Raw genomic sequence first — 13,668 nt, 5'->3', positions numbered from 1 at the left:
GGGGGGGGAAACAACCTACCTCTGTTTTTGACCATGAATTTGCAAAAACAGAGGTAGGTTGTTCGCCCCCAATAAATTTCCAATAAAAGAGGCAGAGGAAGAAGACATATCTCATCTGAAGCTGAGTTTTTCAGGTACGTGTGTGACAGTGAATTAGCTCGACTACAAAAGGTTTTTCCTCCCTTGTCCCGCTGGACCGCTTGACACAACAGCGTCGATGCACAGTAAAAGCCTCACGTTTGTCTGTGATGAGGTGAAATAGCATAATAGTCTTTAGCAGCTCCAGTTTCCGTTTCTCTCGTCATTCATATTATTTCTGAGTAAAAGACAGGCCTTCTCTGAACAAATACACAGTTGCCCAAATCAGCTCGTTTCTGATCAACTGTTAAAGTCGTGATTTGAAATATCAAAACATGTCAATGATATCAAAATGCATTTTACAGTATTTACAAAAAAAAATTAAAATTAAAACATGGAGTTGTACCAAAAAAAAAAAAAAAAAAAAATATCAGAGGGGTGGTGTGTGACTGAGTGTCTTGTGTGTCAATGCTGGCCTATTAGAGAGGTGAGAATAGGGAAGCAAATGGAAGGGAGGCCACTCGCTACAGTCAACAGAACAATGCCATTGCTGCTTCCTAACCTGCCATTCTCCAAAATAAAGAAAAAACACCGTTGATCCGATCAGCAGATGGCCAGAAGCCATTTCACCACAAGCAACCGTAAAAAAAGAGGAAGGACAGCACATATTCGAACGAAAACACCTGCAAGCTAAAATGAGCGGTGTGTGAAAGCAAGCGCCCGCAAAGTGCAGACGGACATCACAGTGTGTGGGGGACCTCATCGGCAAATGAAAACGATCCAAGTGTTCACTACAGGTCAGCAGACAGACTAACATGTTACGTATGTACATGACAGAGTGAACAGTGGGAAGCATTAGTGGGAGCGGTGTGAGTGTGGTCAAACTGGACTCGTGATAACGTCAGCACCTTTCGGGATGGATGGAGGGGGGGTCTAATGATGGAGATAAGAAGATGCTGCTGAGTGGATCTGCATATTTACACAGTTGCTACTAGTTCTGCAGTTGAGAAAGAAATAATAATAATAAAAAAAACAGGGATAACACTTAAAAAAAAAGGAACAATGATTCATAAGACAAATTAAAAGTACATAAATAAATAGAGCTGTGCATTTTACTGCAGGGAACCTAGGAGACTCTTCTTCGGGTGTGAGTTACTGAGCAACAAGTTAAAATTTTAGATCTTATAAAAGGAAGTTGCCAACCTTCCAAAAAACAAAACAAAAACAAAGAACCAATTAGTACCGTGAGGAATAAAATCTTACCTGCAGGGGGCAGTGTGCTCACACGGAGCCTCATGTTACACAGCAAATAATTACCGATTTGTGTGCACGTATACTGTCTTCATCATAATAAATGTGCCCTTACAAACAACAGAAAATTAGAACCTAATCTTAAAATGATCATACCAATAATCATTAATAACAATAATAAAAATAGCAATGATACAATACATACACAAAAAAGGAAAATCCTGTTCACTGATCATCACAACACCTCTGTTACAAATGTACACACAAGGAGAACAATGTGGGGGGCACGAAGGTCGGTTCTTCCCGACCCACCGATAACCCCATCAGGAACAGCAACAAATCAAAAGACGATGATTAAAAAAACAAAACAAAAAAATCCAAAGTCGTGGTTGAGACGCTTCCAGGCAGCTGCTGAGAGACCTGACACTGTGTCATTAGGGGGAGGGCTGTGTTTCAAGTCTCCTTTCTCCCCCTTTCTCTCCATTTGTCCTCCTTCCCTCGCTCATTGTCTAGACCCTGACAGGAAGCCAGGGAGGCTGGGGCCGGAGTCAGAGAGGAGGCTCTTCCTGTTGCTCTGTGACTGCTTCCTATTCACACCCGCAGCCAGCTTACATGCGCCGGGAGGGCCCGTCTTAATTAGAGTCCCAGCATGCTCAAGGGCTGTCCCAGAAGGCTGTGGCCGTAGAGTTCCCGAGTGAGAAGAGGGGAAAATTAAAAAAACAAAAACGGGGTGGTGGGTTGGGTAGTAGTGGGTCCCCGTTTGAGGAGGGGACAGAGGGTGTGTGTGGGCGGAGGAAGGGAAGTGATCCAGTCCAAGGTGAAGTAAGGATTCAGTTGAAGAAGAAAAAAAAAAAATCAGGTGTAGGTTACAAAAAATAAAGAGGGGGAAAGAAATAAATGAAAATACAAAAAAAAGGAAAATAAAATCACACACTCATCGTCATGTTGGGTGAATACTGAAAAGAGAGAGAGGGAAGGGGGAGGAGGGCACAGATGAGTGGATATGTCACTGACAACATTTAAACACCAGAGGGCGCTCAAACCCCGCCCTGCAAAGCTAGAGGAAGCTCAGACTATGGTTGAAGCCAAGCTTTAACTCAGGCAATCAGAACTTTCTGCTGTATGTCTAATAAGGGCTGGGAATAGTACATATATGATTTGTATGGACTGAAATGAATCCTAGCTTTCAAACAGATATTTAGGAGTTTTAATGATCATTTATCCAGCAGCTGTTTAACTCAGATGATACCCAGCCCCGCTACTGATTAGCTGAATCGAGTGATTAAGGCTTGGCTCGAGTTCTAGTCTGTGCACCCGGTGGCTCTTCAGGCCAAAGGTAAGAGAGCATTACAGTTGTTTATGCAACACAAGGCTTACAGATACTGCCACTTCTAGTCATATAGTACATTTTTAAAATGAAATAAAATGCAGGTATTTATCATATACTCAAGCGCAGCAAACATTTATGTCAATCAACTGCAATCACATCACTGATACAGAGGGAACTGTATGTGATTAGTAAGCGGCTACAATGCAAGCAGAACACAAGTTATTAATCCACTAAAATATATATATATTAGGGGTGCAACGATATTCGTATCGATATTGAACCGTTCGATACAGTGCTTTCGGTTCGGTACGCATATGTATCGAACAATACAACATTTGTAATTTATTTTATCAACTTTCCTTCTGACGATGCTGTCTGTGTTGAGCGCTCAGTGAATCTGCGTTCGACTACTCCGCCTAGGCTGCACTGTCGAGCGCAGATCCACTGAGTGCTCAACACAGACAGCATCGTCAGAAGGAAGAGCGCAGGGCACCTCCCCCACCCTCATTCAGATCTGGCGTTTGGAATTATTTTGGTTTTCATGTGACGTATGACCCTGAAGGTAAGCGAGTCATGGACTAAAGTAAAACAGTATGTTGGATGTGCCATGCAATGCTCAATTACATGGGTGGGAACTAGTGTGTTAGCGCAGTTAGCTCGTTAACGTGTTGGCCGTCTAGCCCCATGCACGGGGCGATCGGCGGTAGCTCGTTAACGGAGATTTGCCATGTTGTGGCGTTAAGGTCATTTCAACGAGATTAACCTGAAAGCACCAGTGGGAACACAACGAATATGACTGCACATTTACGCCGACATCATCCTAGTGCAAAGACAAGTGGAAGCAGAAAAAAAACAAGCAAGCATGCTACTAACTTTAGCCGAGTCATTTAGACAGCTGTTTAATATGCTGCTGAGAATATAGCCCAGAAGAAGCGGATAGTATAGCTTTTATTTTGGAAAGAGACATTTCTCTGTAATAAACTCTCTTTTCCAAAGATGAGTGATTCCTCAATCAGATACAGGGCTCGCAATATCGCTAGCCCGACGTCCCGGAGCTAGCGATTTTTTCAGTCGGGGTACCAAAATCTCTCTCTGCCCTGCCCGTCGGGCTATTGTAGGAAGGAAAAATATATGTCAATGCTTTTGCATTCTTTCAGAAATGTAGCTGGGTAATTATGTCATTGGCATCGGTGAGCCACTGTCAATATGTGACATATTGAAATCGCGTTTGAATTTGCGCTTGTTCTTTGCTTTCACTTTGCAATCGCCCGAACTGTGTATAGAGAGCGACAGCACTGATCTGTGAGTGATGATAATTTGTGCACCAATTCCTCTGACATCGTCTTATTAATTGTTAGCTTACTATGCAAACATGACAAGTGAAATCTCCCGCAGCTTAAACATGTGAGAGGTTGATCGCGCAGAGAATCGCTGAGCTTATGTGAGTGCGTGTGTAAAAGCAGCAGGATTTATATTTGACTACGATGACCTGGATGACTGAGAACCTTCACAGACAGATATATATTTTAGTTCTGCTGAGCCAAATAAGACAGGTCAGGGTGAAGAAGTGACAGCCAAAGAAAAGCTTACCACAAAACGGAGAAGTTATGACAAATCAGACTATAAGGCAAAAAGAAAGTGCAGCTTTATGGTTTCATGGACAAAAGAATTTCTGTGGCTGCAATATGACGAGCTAAATAACCAGGGCTGCACATAAGTGGTCCGCAGGTGCGCATTCGCTGTCAAAATAAAAAACACGCACAAGGGTTAGGGTTAAATTTAAAAACTGTACTTTTGAGTTAAAATATATATTTATAATTTTAATAAATGACAAATTAAAAAGGCATGAACATTTTTTTTGTATCGAAAAAATATCGAACCGTGACACCAAAGTATCGAACCGAACCGTGAATTTTGTGTATCGTTGCACCCCTATCAGCTAAAGTGAATTAATAAACTGAAGTGGGACCAAATTTCATAAATATTACCAAAACATTTTCAACAGTCTGAGATTAATTCTAAAAAACCAGGTGCACCCTCTGCTTGCATTCTTCCACTGGTTCATGTCAAGATGTCAAGGAGAACTGTTAAGGGGTCATGAGATGTCATTCATTCGCTCTACTCACACTTTCGCTTTGGAATGGGTTCAAAAAGTTGCCGCCCATTTCGCCGTCATCTCTCGGCGTCCCTGGAGGGTTGTTCATGCCCCCCATGTTATTGGGAGAACTCTAGAGGCAGAAACGGGGGGTAAAAATCAATGTTAAACTGAAAAATTGTTTCTTATTGGCAACACAGTTGAAGTGCAGAAGGCAGAGATTCTAAAAAAGTGCTTTAGTTCACAAAAATACCCAAATAAGAAGCGTTTATAGAAAATCTCATGTCGACATACCTTTGGCAACCCATCCATATCCCCAGACCCTGAGGAAGTAAAAGGAGATAAACAGGTCAATTGTTTTTGTAAGCAGTTTCTGTTTGTATACATACCAAACCATCAGTGTTCAAACCCACCTAGTGATCCATTCATGTGGTGTGGCTCCATGGCTCCCATAGCTCCCATTGGCCCATCAGGCCCAGGTCCCATAGGGAACTGGTGAAAAGGTGTGGAACAAATCTAATGAGTAACCACTAACACGATTCTCCATCCGTGACCTCTCTGATATAATTGTGATGTTTTCAGCCCGAGGTGAAGTTGAGATTGTTTAATTTATTCTCCCCACTTCATTCCCAGTCAATTCTTATTGAGCTCACTGTGGCAGCATTTGGTTTTTCTAAAGCTGGATTGTACTGGTGCCCAGTGATGTGGTTATAAGCCCTATTAGAACTGGATTATATTTTGAGGTTAAGGCTGTAATTTTAATCATTACAATAGCATCCATTATTTTAGCCAAGAATCAATGTGCAATATCTGAAAAATTAAGCAAGGCTGCAAAGTTAAACTTCTAAGAGAACAGTATAGTATTACTGTTAAAAAAGAAAAGTTATAGGAGACTCACATTGGGTCTGTTGCCTCCAGGTCCAATGGGATTCATCATCGTATAGATGTTTTCACTGGAATTAGTTGAATCTAAGAAAAAAAGAGAACAAAATGTTCAGTTTTGGGATATCAGGAGGTTGATATAAAATCTCTGAATCAAATATGAAAACAGGAAAGCGGACATGAAATAATGAGAGCACTCAGACTGACAGCACTCTGTGAGTGGACACACTCATGCTTTTTTTTTTTTTTTTTTTTTTTTTTTTAGATGAAGGGGAAAATGGGAGACACTTCTATTTCTAATGCACAAGTGTTAGTGCTGGGGACATAGTTAGGTGACGCACCACCTGGGCTTGGCATGATGGGAGTTCCAGGTGGACCTCCTCCGCCTGGAGGACCCTGAGGAAGGAAAAAAGACAACTGTGAAATTATACTCATTGGAGCATAAATGAAGCATTCTTTAATACAAAAAAAAAAAAAAAAAAAAAAAAAAAAGCCTACACTGCATCCTAGTCAGCAGACATGCTTTTATATAAGAACTCACCACATAGTTTCCTGGAGATGAGGAGGAGTAGGCTATCTGCAAGGGGGAGGAAGAAATAAAGAGTCAGATCTGAAGGTTGAAAGATAGAGATGTTCATCTAGACAAGAAAATTAAAACTAATACAACAATCCTGCAGTAAACGGCAAGTCTGTCAGGGAGATTTTCTTCAGCTGGTGAAAATGCTTTGTCAGAAATTTCCTCGATTTTTGTGCAAGAGCTACCCGTTTATTATCTTTGGGTATTTAACAAAGGAGATGCATGACTTTGGTTTAGCATCACAGAACAACAATGAGAAAGCACATTCTTCTCAGAGGTTTAATTGGTGTTGCTTAAACTTTAGTCATCTCCAAATGTACTTGATGAACCTGGTTTTAGGGGACAAACTTGCCGGCACTGACTGATGCACCACATTAGCCGTGTTCAAAATGATCTCCAACATTGTTTAAACATGTTAAACAATTAAAATCTGTTTAGGAAAACTAGACGAGTTCATTATCAAGTTATTATACAATACATTGAGTTTGAATATTGCCAAGTTATTGTTATTCTTGTTGCTATAAGTCTGCCTGCCACCTATTGTGTATGTGCAGAGGGCTTCAAACTCACAGAGTTAGCATTAGGACCTGGCCAAGGCCCTCTTCCTCCGGGACCCCTGAGGGGGAAAAAAAAGAAAAGTTTAGAAAGCAAACCAACAATAAAGGGAACTGGGAATATAAAGGAAATATGAGAGTTATATAAGTTTACTAGATCCAAGGATAAACTCTGGACACCTTTTTCCAACAGCTCCTCGGAATTAATGAAGAACATTTAACTGATGTCCTTTTTTTGGATTCTGCTTGCTACTAAAACTACTTGCGAATGAACAGCAGTATGTTGAAGATGAAGCAAATGGGACTTACATGTTCATTCCTGGCATTGGACCACCCATTGAGTTGGGAGGAGGCCTCATACCTCCATAATTCTAAGAGACAAGATGTTTAAAAAAAAAATCCAACACACAGTTAGAGCTTCGAAGCAAAGTTACAAGAACTTTAAAAAGATTTGATTTTGTTGAGTGCACAGGTTTCAGTGTTTTGTTTTATATTCACACATCATACACAAAACATGACTGGACTGTCAAAGGCAGATAACAAAAGACAAAAGTCTTCACCATAAGTGAGTAATGACAATTATAGCAACAAATTCAAGAAAAGTTACATTTCACCCTGTAAGAGGCGCTTCCATACAGTTATATAACCATTAAAAGCAAGCCTAAGTGCACAGCTGTCTCATTCACTATTGCAATTACTAGATGTAGAAACTAACTCCCATCAGAGTTTCGTGCCCTCTGCGCAGCCGATTTGTCATACCTGTGGGCCCATGGCCATTCCTCTGGGAGGGTTCATTCTCATTGGTCCACCCATGTTAGGATGACCTGCAAGAAAAGACCCCCAGAGTCACACACTGAAAGCAACACAGGAATTAAGAAATGCCATAGCCACTTAGAATGGTTCCTTCTAAGCCCTCTGGTAGCAACACTCGGGCCTCTGAAGCTATAATCTGCAGTTAAAATCAGCACAGACCCCTTCCTGAGCCAGACACACCCCCACATATTCAATCTATTCAGGAAGAAATAGTCACACAATCTGAATGTATACAAAATCCCCCAAAGCCCTAGTATGAAGACAATGCAGAGTTTTGTTTGTTTTTTTAACTTCTTGATTACCGACCAAATCTTTTAAGGTATTTTAAAATATCACCACTTTTAAAGTAGATTCAAGAAAATCCAAACTAAAACTTCAGTTACAGACCCATCATCTGCTCTGACCTGTAACTACGACCGGCCTTACCTTGCGGTCTTGTTGGGTCCAAACTGTTTGGCAGGAGAGGCTGAGATCCTGGGATACCACCAGGAGGCTGAGAAAAGAGAAAATTGATCAACACACTGGCATATGTTGGCATCACAGATTCTCAGTGGTGTTTAAAAAATAAAAAAAATAAAAAAATAGATAAACACAATTCAAAATGCTGCTCAGTACCTGATTTGGCATTCGGAGTGAGGGGCGCGGTCCACCTGGATACCGCGGTGACATGAAAGGCTGCAGTAAGGAACAGGGGAAGAAAGAAAAACAGAGGGAAAGGAGGGTGGAAATTATAGGGCAAAGGAGGACACAGAGAAAACACAGTTTCTATTATTGATAGATTCAAACGCACTCAAACAGGGGTGATGGTGAGGACACAGATGAACGCAGTGGTGTTGGAGAATGAGAGATGGCAGTGAAAAAAGTGCAGATTCATCAACTTAATAACTTGGAAACCAACAAAATACACTGGCATAAGAGCCTATTTTCTGATTTTTCAAATCTCCCGCTTATACTAACAGCATGCACATTTGTGTGTGCTTAACGGCAGCGCTTACACAGCTCCCTGCACAGCCCGCGTGCTCTCACTGTGGTGTAAGCTGATTCGGCCTGTGGTCTGCCTGGCGTAGTTAGAGACACCTCAGGCCAACAACACCGTTCAAAACCTTAGCGGAAGCGTGTCCACACTCTCTCGCACATAAGACGGAAACCAGAAACCACAAGAATGAAGAGCTGAGCTGCCGCAGTTAATGGGTAAAGGCTAGCTTTACCTCCAGAGTGGCATCTGTAGCTACTGTTCTGGATAACTGCTGAATGACTGAGGATTGAAGTTTTTAAAGACTGGATATGTGTTTGTCAACTGGCAGGCTGTAGCAACCCAAGCCTCTGGTTGTTCTACGTGCATCAGCATACCCATGTGTTTTGTACGTATATGTGACGTTTATAATGCCTGTCCCCTGTTTTATTTATAAGGTGTTAAAACAAGTAAGCAGGGGGGAGGGGAGAGGTATGAGCATGTGTGTGTGCTAAGAGTGACGGAGAAGATAAGTGTGCAACCCCCCACAAGCTGCTCCAGGGGAGGGGCAAGGAGTGAATTATTCATCCCACACGGGGACAGCTGATTCTGGGCCTTGAAGAGGAGCTTGCGTTGCTGCCTCTGGAAGCTCGGCTTTCATAAAAAGGGGGCCTGACATCTACGGGGAGTTACCCTGAACAAAACTGGAGCTCACAGGGCTCAAGGGTGGGAGAAGAAGAAGAAGGTGTGTGAGCAGTGAATGGGAAGAAAGAGGTAGTGTGTGGGTGAGGGGTAGAGGGGAGATTTAGAGGGAATGGAAAAAAAGAGGGGTGCTTGAGAGAAAGCATTTGCTTCTTACCTGGCCATGGGGTCCCATCATGGGGTTGCTGGGGTTGTGTGGGGGGGGCTGTGCATGGGGGGACTGCTGAGAGCCGGGTGGTCCCTTTAAGAAAGAAGAGCGATATCAGAAAGGGGAGGGGCAAAATGTGGGTTTACACCTGGAGGAATTACCCAATCAAAGTTATGAGAGGAAGATGATGGGGGGGGGGGGTTGGGAAGGGGGGGGTGTCAGTGGGGAGTCTTTAATTTGAGGTAGAAGGAAGCACAAAAGTGGGAAAAGCTGCATCTTAACGTGGAGTTAAGAGTTACTCCTTAAAAACCCATAAAATGAAAAGTCATAGAGGAGTAGTTTCAATGTGAGTTTGAGTTCAAACAAGCTGACAGAAATCTTAAAGCATAACCATCTCTCTGATACTTTGGTCCTTCTTGTTGGAGGATTAAATGTATTCGCTAAATCCACATGGGGGCAGTATTGCCCAAGGCTCACTGCAACAGGACAGGCAGCAGCAGGACAGGCACAAGAGGTAACTTCAAACCAGAAAGATGATACTGGCAAAAACAAGAACAGGTTGGAAGTTTTTCCCTGCTTATCGTCAGCCTACTTCAAAGTAAAACGCGTGATCCTGTGAGGGACCCCTCTGCTGGTCTAAAACACTGCATTGTTATTGCCCACTTCTCACCCAGAGACACGCGGTTAACGGCCTCTAATAAAGAAGTCATTATGCAACAGTCTTGTTTCTGCTCCATCACTGTTAGTGCTTTCAGTGCTTTGGTTTTTTTCCTTTTCCAGTTGTCCGAAGAAAACAAAAGCTGGCTGATTTAATGGTAAATGGAATTTTCCATGTATCCCTCCTAGGCATCCGGACACACACAAAGACAGCACACCGATTACCTCAGTGAGTCTGGTAGTATTTGGACAGTGACAACATTTTTTGTGAATTTATCTCTGCACACACCCAATAATAGATCTAAAACAAAGCAATTCAGTGTAGACTTTTGGCATAATCCTAGGGAGTTCAGCAAAAATACTACGGTCGAAATAAATTATTGCAATTGTTTAAAAAAAAGAAAGAAAAAAAAACTGTAGTTAGGCTCAAAAGTAACTACACAAACTCTCAAAAAAAAAAATCATACCAAACGGCACGATTTTAAATACCTGATACACAAAACTCTTGCAGTCAATGACTGCCTAAAGTCTCAAATGCATTGACATGACCAAAGGTTGGGTTTCCACCCATGAAATGCTTTGCCAGCCTTTTACTGCAGCCTCATTAAGTCGCTGCTTGTTTGTGGGTCAGTCTGCCTTCAGTTGTCGTCACTAAATGAGAAACATGCTGGGTTGGGTTGATGTCCGGTGACTGACCCAACCATTTAGCAACATTACATTTCTTTGATTAGGAAGCTCTTGTGTTACTTCCGTTGTACATTTTGGGTCATTTTAGAGTCCCACTGTGAAGAGCCATCTGGCCAGTTTAGCAGCAGGCTGCCTCGGTGCAGGGGCTATAGCCATGTACACTTCACAACTCATCCTGCTACTGCTATCAGCAATCACATCAGCAATAAACACAAGTGACCTCGTTCCACTGGCAGCCATATATGTCCATACCATTGCCTCGACCATGTTTGACGGATGATGTGGCATGCTTAAGATCGTAAGAGTTTCCTTTTCTTCTCCATATGCTTCCCATCATTTTAGCAGAAGTTAGATGTGGTGTGGGCTTACAGGCCTTTTGATGTTGCTAAGCTCTCCAGCGCATTCCTTCTTTTTAAGAATGCACCATATTGTTGATTAGACCACTCCTAAAGTTTCCACCATCTTTGTTATGTTTTTTTGCATCGAAATCTCTTTGGACCTCATGCTGAAAGTCCCAGTGAGCAGCTACCAAATGCACATTCAACTCCAGACCTTACTTAATCAAGCCGGGGGGGGGGGCACCTGCGTGCGTCCTAACTACTTCTAGTGCTTTAAAATGTAACGGTTAAATTTAAATAATGTCCATAAGTGCTAAACAGTCAGTTCAATATTATAATTTTTCAGATGAAATGAAGAAATCAGCTGACCAACAGAATCTGAGCCAATCGCTTTGTACAACTGACTACCAAAAGTCGCTTCTTTTTTTCTTCAAATGCATAGAGACAGACATCAATTCCATACAACTGCTTGTGTTTGCTGGACAGACAACAGACCAACTGCTTGCTTGAGTAAGAAATAGGTGTACTAATTAACAACAAACAACAACAAGATTAGATGGGGTCTACTTTATTGTACGGACCAATATCTGTCTGGGGCAGCAGATCTGTCAGAAGGGCGGCCTTGATAAAAAGCTCTTAATGAATGCAATTCATGGAGAGAGAAAAAAACCTTGAAACTTTGTAATAAAAAAAGAAAAGAAACCACTTGACCCAATTAATATGAGGTCAGCATCTCAGAAGAAAATTTGAACAACCAACAACTATTATAATCTATTAGCGAATTATTTTTAAACACAAAAATGTCAAACGTCTCAGCTGCGAAGATTTGCTGTCTTTTTGCAGAATGATGGAAAATTGAACTGTTTGCTTTTATTTTGAACTCTTGCTCGTAAACTTAAGTCATATCTTGAAGCTGTCATGTCTTATCTGACATACTGTAGACAAAATAACAACTCAAAAACAAGAAAAACATATCGACTGGTTATGAAAGTCATCAGCAGCCGCTGCTTGGATCTCATATGTCCTTGACAGATTTCTGCATAGCTGCTTGTGTTGTATGTTAAGAGCATTTAAATTTGTGACTGCTTTAGCTGAAAAAAAAAAAAAAAAGATATGGTGAAAGCAAGAGTTTAGCATTTTTTAAAAGTCAAATATCAGAGGAGGTATTGTTTAGGTGTCGAGCCTGACGTTCTTAACAGGATTTCAAACAACGCTCTGCCTGCGTGAGCCACATTTGCAGTGAACAACCGAAGCTTTCTGTTACAGTAAGGTCGCTTGAACACAATGTGCACACAAACACAGACACACAAGCCATCGTCCAATCTTACTCCTCCACCAATGTTATAAATAGCACTTCCATGCATGTCTCGTCACCCCCTCTCCCCCCTACCCTTTCCCTTGCTTATTCACAGTCATACTCTCACTAGCCCCCCCACCACCATCAGCACCACCACCCTCACTCTCAGCCAGCAAACAATAGGGTGGGACGTAGCCACAGAAACAAACAGTGGGCCACAATCCTGGTGGCACTGATCTTTCACATTTCCCTCTCTTCTTACTCCTCCACTCACCCCTCTTCCTCTCCATCCTTCCCTCTCCCTTAATGTGTCACTCGCTTTTTCGCTCCTACTCTTCGCCATCACCTTATCGTGCCTCCTGCCAAATGCCAGTGCTGTCCATCACACCACTGCCTCACAGTGTTTTTGTTTGTGAATGTGTGCTCGCATGCTTGCACGTGTTTGTATACTGTGTGCGCGTTTGCATGTCTCGTTCTCGTCACTCTTCAGACAGCCATCTCCCACACTAAAACCTTTCCCTTCACAGACCCGGGACAGGTCAGAGACAGACGAGATGGAGATGGAGGAGTGGAGAGAGGATGAATACGGGATGGCTGAATCACAAATCGGCTGAACAGCAGCCCAGCGAGCGCAGAGCCACAGATGAATGAACAGTATGAGCTTCAGAGGCTCTGGTGGGTGTAAATATCTAGAGTGGAATAAACAGTATTTGGAAAAATGTGGAGGGAAAAAAAAAACACCAAAAAAAAAAAAAAAAACCTGCTACCCAAACTGCAACTATGCTGTCATCTGATTAAACTCCATATAGATTTTACTGTGAAAGTCTTAATTAGTAGAACCTGACTGATATCGGAAGTCAAATTAAAGGCTTAAAAAACAAAACAAAAAAACGGGTATCTGATCAGTATCTTAAGAAGTCTAATAACTGAGGAAAACCCTCCTTTTACCGTCTATAAATATAACAGATATTTTCAATTAGCAGCAAAGCCATGCCTTTTTCTTTAGATAAACTTTAGGTTAAGAAAATGTTCCTGTCTTCTTGTGTAAATAAACCACCAACTGGGCTAATCAAATATTGCTCAGTAATTAAGGTGCAAACAAGGCTGCTTTTATTTGCTACTTAAAAAAAGTTTTCATAAAATAAAAGTCAGCTTCTGTACAGAGAAGACTGTAATTACTGTCAGAATAATAACATGAATGAAAATTTAAAAAGAAACCTGAATAATTTCTCAACTGGGAAATGTCCATGTTTAGTGCAACTACTATAAAATGTGCTAACAATAAAATACGAAATTGCTAGTTTATT

At 41.8% G+C, this 13,668-nt stretch overlaps 1 protein-coding gene across 4 annotated transcripts in view; it reads right to left on the bottom strand.

The window, feature by feature from the left end:
• LOC146686301 (single-stranded DNA-binding protein 3) overlaps positions 1–13,668 on the bottom strand; it is a 37,864-nt gene continuing 24,196 nt past the window's right edge. Inside the window, exons 6-18 of one of the 4 annotated variants that reach the window (XM_085441312.1) lie at positions 9,392–9,475; positions 8,196–8,255; positions 8,007–8,073; positions 7,527–7,591; positions 7,077–7,138; positions 6,784–6,829; positions 6,178–6,213; positions 5,978–6,032; positions 5,653–5,723; positions 5,168–5,246; positions 5,049–5,077; positions 4,786–4,887; positions 1–2,002 (exon numbers count right to left, since the gene is read on the bottom strand). In XM_085441312.1, coding sequence (XP_085297438.1) covers positions 1,832–2,002; positions 4,786–4,887; positions 5,049–5,077; positions 5,168–5,246; positions 5,653–5,723; positions 5,978–6,032; positions 6,178–6,213; positions 6,784–6,829; positions 7,077–7,138; positions 7,527–7,591; positions 8,007–8,073; positions 8,196–8,255; positions 9,392–9,475 — 927 coding nt within the window. In that variant the 3' untranslated portion in view covers positions 1–1,831. Of the gene's footprint in view, positions 2,003–2,190; positions 2,286–4,785; positions 4,888–5,048; positions 5,078–5,167; positions 5,247–5,652; positions 5,724–5,977; positions 6,033–6,177; positions 6,214–6,783; positions 6,830–7,076; positions 7,139–7,526; positions 7,592–8,006; positions 8,074–8,195; positions 8,256–9,391; positions 9,476–13,668 lie in introns of those variants that run through there. The other 3 variants (XM_085441309.1, XM_085441310.1, XM_085441311.1) reach the window with 3 other exon arrangements.

The sequence above is a fragment of the Copadichromis virginalis genome, linkage group LG19, assembly GCF_057382275.1.
Source record: "Copadichromis virginalis isolate Kocher_CV1m ecotype Utaka linkage group LG19, C_Virginalis_male_GT1.1, whole genome shotgun sequence".
Classification (NCBI taxonomy): domain Eukaryota; kingdom Metazoa; phylum Chordata; class Actinopteri; order Cichliformes; family Cichlidae; genus Copadichromis; species Copadichromis virginalis.
The sequence above is the reverse complement of the archived record's forward strand: the minus strand, read 5'-3'. Positions and strand labels throughout refer to the sequence as shown.